Below are 5,352 nucleotides of genomic sequence, written 5' to 3'. Positions count from 1 at the left end.
TTAAATGTGAACAGGCCATTGCCTTTGGTTTTTCAGAATATTTTCTCATAACTAATAATGGTGTATTAGATGTTCTTTGAGGCCAATACCTTGTTCTTTGTGGGTGTGCCTGACCCTATTTTGAACATTCCCAGTCTTCAAATGAAGAAGGTCAATGTTATCGAGAGCAACACACAGAGATAGAGGGAAGTGGACACTGCCATCTTATAGAGCATAAGAAATAGAGTCAAAAACAGTGCCTGTATAGTTGCTACAGCTTCATATTTACTGATAAATGACAAAAATATCCTTTGCATATCGCCGCACAGCACCCTCACACAGCCAAAGTTCTTAATGTCTCTTTGAGATCAAGTTCTAATAAAGAGATTGGAACAGGGGATCCCCCCCCCCCTATCTAGGGAATAAATAGAAGGAAGGAAAGGTTAGGTCTGGACTTTTAGGTTCGCATGATACCCTGGTTTTGGGTCTTCCTCTCTGAAGGGGGCATCACTCTCAGTAACAAATACCAACAACAGTCTCAGCTAAATTCTCTCAGAATGGAAATAGCAGACTTGTTGGTTTTTGCCTTAGTACAGGGGCCATTGTGATTACTTGACAATGGCAGTATTGTAATTGACACGAGATTCAAAAGTAGGGATTCCCAAATGAGCAATATTTATGAGTGCTGGAAGATTCCAGAGTAAAACAAAATTTGTATATGAACTTTAACTTATTTTCATTTGTGTGATTTGTCACTTGTGCTGTAAGTTATTTCTTCTCTCTTTCTCTCTGGACAGTATTAGTTCATGGAACAGGTATAGAATTACTATATTTTAAAGGAAAAGAGGAGGGGGTCACCACCAATGAAAATTAGGAGTTAATTCAGTTTCCTATACCCATATGGCACTAAAATTTACATTCCCATCAAGGAAAAATGGGAGTAAGTTCAGTTTTTCAGAATGACAAAATTGGAGATACCTTTTATCAATGGCATTTCCTTTGCATGTTGATTACAAGAAAGTTATATGATATTGAAAAAAAAACTTTGCTGTTGTAGAATTTCCTTCATAGATTATAGAAGTTTTTGTATATTTGGAAAGAAGACAGCCAAGATAATTACAAGAACAAAACTCTGAACATTTAACTCCTTTAATCAACATGTTGATAATAGACAATGATGACTATTTTATATTGCTTTGAAGTAGTTTCAGCAATTATCAATGCATATACATTCTAGTTCTTTAATTTTCATCAACTAGTGATTAGTATGTTTAATGTTTCATTTCTTTAATGCAGCTTCAGAAAATTAGTGCATGAGATATGTTATTTACTGTGATTTCAAGCTCCACACAAGTAGAGGATTAAGTATTTGCATGGTTATTTTTTAGTAGATTAGTAGAAAGAGAAAAGAAGAATCACTGTCTTGCATCTGCTGGATCATGGAATATAAGGCTCACCCACTCAATCAGACATGCCTGAGGGTGGATCTCTTGCTTCAGTGGCAGTATTACCAATTCAGGTCTGATGGGCATTTGCCATTAATGATCAGTGCCCCCTGTGAAAACATGTAAGTTAGAACATGATATTGTAACAAAGTTTCCTTGATGGGCACTGTCTGACATGACCTCAGACTAGTGAAGTTCAACTTGTAGATGAAAATATGTAAGGAATATACCTTACTCAATATGGAAACTTAATTTAGTCTGCCATTGCTTCTTACTTTATCCAGTATTCCTTATAGAGTATGTAAAAACACATCGCTTTGAAACCAGTTCATCAGTTTCTCACATACTTAACCTGGGTATTTTACCTAAAATGTTATTAGTAGGTCCAATATTAATACTCAAACTGATGGATATGATTATATTCTTTCAGAAATGAATCGACTTGCACGCATACCCCTTATGATTCAAGGACAAGTGAGATGTATGAATAAAATCAGTTTGCAGTCTTCATACAGGTTCTCGTCATTACCTTCTCTTCCAAATGGTAAGTTTAATGAATATGTAATATGTAATAAAGTAGTAAATATGTAATAAAGACAAGGAAATGCTATACAGATATTTTTTCATGAAGGAGTTAGATTGCAATATGTTATTTAAGAGGAAATTTAGTCCAAGTTCTATGTTCAAATTAGGTTAGCTCCTGAGTTTATCAAAGCTTCTTGTAATAAGGCAGTGTGAGCAGTAGTTAGTGATAGATAAATGGAATTGAATGCCAGCCATGAAAATCAGGGTTGGTATTTGTCCAGATTTGCCATAAAAAATTATGATGTTGACCTATTGTAAAACTAGACTTTGAACCATTGGGAGAAGAAGGAGTTTATCATCTTCATTGTCTTCCTCTTCTGCTTCTTTTTCATTGTCTTCTTCATCTGCTTCTTCTTCCTCTTATTCTTACTCTTAAGAATACTCTTTGCTTATTGTCTGGTTCAGATCTTTCCATGAAATGTGTAGACATATCACAGTTACTAACAGTGTTCAAGGGGTATGAGGTTGACTGTACTTATAGGCAGCTCAGTATTACATCCAAGAAACTGCATGTGTAGTTGTGCTTAAAATATGTCAGCATAGAAGAGCATTTATGAAGACCAATGGGGTCCTGTAACTGACTAGTGCACAATTTTTTTCTTTCTTTCTTCCTTCCTTCCTTTCTTTCTTTTTCCCCCAGACTTACATTCCATCATTTAGGTTTTGTTCATGTTTAAAATCCATATTTCTTTCCTACTTCTGGTTTTACAGATATTGACTTTGCTGAGCTGAAAAAAGAGCTTGATAAAGATGGTGTGACGCTGATTGATGTTCGCCTCCCAAAGGAACTGCACGAAAATGGAATGGTCCCAAAATCAAAGAACATATTATGTAAGTACTGAATTCAGCTAACCTAGTATGGAAATGAAAATGTGAGAGGATAACCTAACTGAAGAAAGAAAAAGGAAAGAACAGAAAAATTTAAGAACTATTTTAATGCAGTCGGCACAGATGGCAAGAATACATGCCATGCCCACTGTAGTATAAGTTTATACATTTGATTTACTCATCGATGGGTCTACAAGTGCTTAATCACCACAGGAGTCAGTTATTAGTCCTACCTAACTCACTTGTTTACCATTTTCCTTGACTTTTGGAAAGGGTCTTCTCTATTATACCATTGTCTTAAATGTTACCAAGATTAAAATAACAATTAAATAATCATAAGATCAATAACAATAATAACAGTATCGATATCATTTGCATTAGAAAAACACATTTTCTGCCTATTCAAGGAATGAGGAATGGGGGAACTAGGGCCTACAGATAGACTCCTTGTCAGCTGAGCACATGTGGAGCCATCTGTATGTAACAAAATTCACAAAATAATACATGGGGCAGAATGTAAATCTGTGTTAGTTGGGTTAAGGCCTTCATTCAGTTGTGCAACACAACTTATGCAAGACCTTTTGTAGACCTATTTTTCAGGTATGACTAAAATATTTTGGCAATAGGATCAGATATATTTATTTATTTATTTATTTTCACAGTTATTGCTATAAAATTCACCCCCTTTTACTAACACATTCCAGTACAAGCATTGGGAGTAAGTATCCTGCTCCCAGAAGAAGACTTTACTGATAAATTTGGGTTCGAGAAGCCTGACGTTGACGAACCTATCGTTGTAATGTGTCTGGCTGGTATTCGTGCAAGGACGGCTCAGCTGGCTATGATAGGAGCTGGTTATAAAAATGTTAGGTAAGGATGTATTCTTGGAAGGATAAGAAAGTGGTCTTAAAGCTTATTGATAAAGGGTACATGCAATGTCCACTGTGGATTTTCAACCACCTAGTCACTGAGTAGTCTCTAACTAGGCCTACCACATCTTGCCTGTTTACCCCATTCCTTGAGGATTTATTTAAAGTAATGCCATTATATAATCATTATTATTATCATAACACTACGAGCATTAATAATAGTTATATATTAATTAAAAGCAAATTTTCCCAGAAATCTAAAGATGGTTTAAGTGCTTAAGAAGCCATATATGAATTTAAAAAGAAAAGGAAACAAAGAAAAAAACGGTGGGCACTGTATGGATGTATGCTTTAGAAAAGTAAGAAAGTCTGTTTCAGAAAGGTAAAAATGCCCTTAGAAAGGCAAGTAAGTGTACTTTAGAAAGGGAAATAAGGTGTGTTTTGGAAAGAGAAGAATATTCTTTGAAGAGAAGATAACACTAGCTTTAAACCTTTCTAGTCTGTAAGATATAAATATTCCCTTACTAGTTATATTGGAATGTATAGTTAGAATATATGAGTTTTCATAACACTTGGGTGTTTTAGTAATTGTTGAAGCTGAAATAACTATATGGAATAAAAGTATTTTATGGTGGCTTAAAAAATGCAGTATAATGGTTAAAATGATGATATAAACTGAGATACATCATAATATAGCCTTTTCCCCCCTAGATAACAGGTCTTACATTGTAACTCTTTTTGTTTTAATGCTTTTTTGTTTTCCATTTTCAGGGTTTATGTAGGTTCATATGAGGATTGGCTTGAAAATGGTGGCCCTATAGTGTACCCAGAAGTGTAGAAAATACTTATATGTTCTCTTATTCAGGGAGGTTTTTTTTTAATGCCTAAATGCATTTGTAAAGTTTATAGAAATATCTAGAAATATATATTGTTTAGTTTCTTTGTTGTAGACCTTTCTCTGACCTTTTATAGAAGTTAAGGATACATTACATTTTAAAAGTGTGTAAATTTGTGCTTATTTAATCATTGTTGTAACATAAAGGACAGTGTATTTTTTTTTCTTTCTTTCTAAAATAGCTTTGTTCCAATTTTCAATGGGTGTGGGATAGAAGCTTCCATATCAGTCTTAAGAGTTAAAAAATAATAATAATAATAAAGACATGGAACACAGGTTAACCCTCCCACTCCAACTTTGCAAAAAAAAAAAGTGTACATTGCATAGCTCTGGCAAACAGTATTGCAGTGAGGCAGTATATTTTTACTTTACCATACCTTATCAATGTGCCATGTCTTTGATGTCAGAGACCATAAATGCCATATCTCTATTTTCTTATATTTTTCTTATATTCCTTATATTCCACCTCCAATTTTTGCAGATATCTAATAGGTTGTCTTCCCTTTGCTTTCATTTCTTGTATCTCTAGTCCTCCTCCTCTAAAGTACTTGTCCTAAACATAATAACTGTCTTGCTCTATTGTTCTGTCCATTTGTGGTCTCAGCACTTCTTTGGTTATCTGCCCAGTCTACCATTTTTTGCTTAGGAATCACATTTCCAGTGCCTCTGTTCTCTTTTTGCATTACTGTACTTCTGATCCAAGCTTCACTGCTATGCATTGGGATTGACCACACAGAACATTACAAAAGCC

General features: G+C 34.5%; 1 protein-coding gene across 1 annotated transcript in view; it reads left to right on the top strand.

The window, feature by feature from the left end:
* LOC125032602 (rhodanese domain-containing protein CG4456-like) overlaps nucleotides 1–4,649 on the top strand; it is a 7,666-nt gene extending 3,017 nt beyond the window's left edge. Inside the window, exons 2-5 of the mRNA XM_047623856.1 lie at nucleotides 1,855–1,968; nucleotides 2,721–2,840; nucleotides 3,542–3,707; nucleotides 4,478–4,649. Of these exons, the coding sequence (XP_047479812.1) occupies nucleotides 1,855–1,968; nucleotides 2,721–2,840; nucleotides 3,542–3,707; nucleotides 4,478–4,544 (467 nt within the window). The 3' untranslated portion in view covers nucleotides 4,545–4,649. The remainder of the gene's footprint in view (nucleotides 1–1,854; nucleotides 1,969–2,720; nucleotides 2,841–3,541; nucleotides 3,708–4,477) is intronic.
* Nucleotides 4,650–5,352: the final 703 nt, after the last annotated feature.

The sequence above is a fragment of the Penaeus chinensis genome, chromosome 14 (genome assembly GCF_019202785.1).
Source record: "Penaeus chinensis breed Huanghai No. 1 chromosome 14, ASM1920278v2, whole genome shotgun sequence".
Lineage (NCBI taxonomy): Eukaryota > Metazoa > Arthropoda > Malacostraca > Decapoda > Penaeidae > Penaeus > Penaeus chinensis.
The sequence above is the reverse complement of the archived record's forward strand: the minus strand, read 5'-3'. Positions and strand labels throughout refer to the sequence as shown.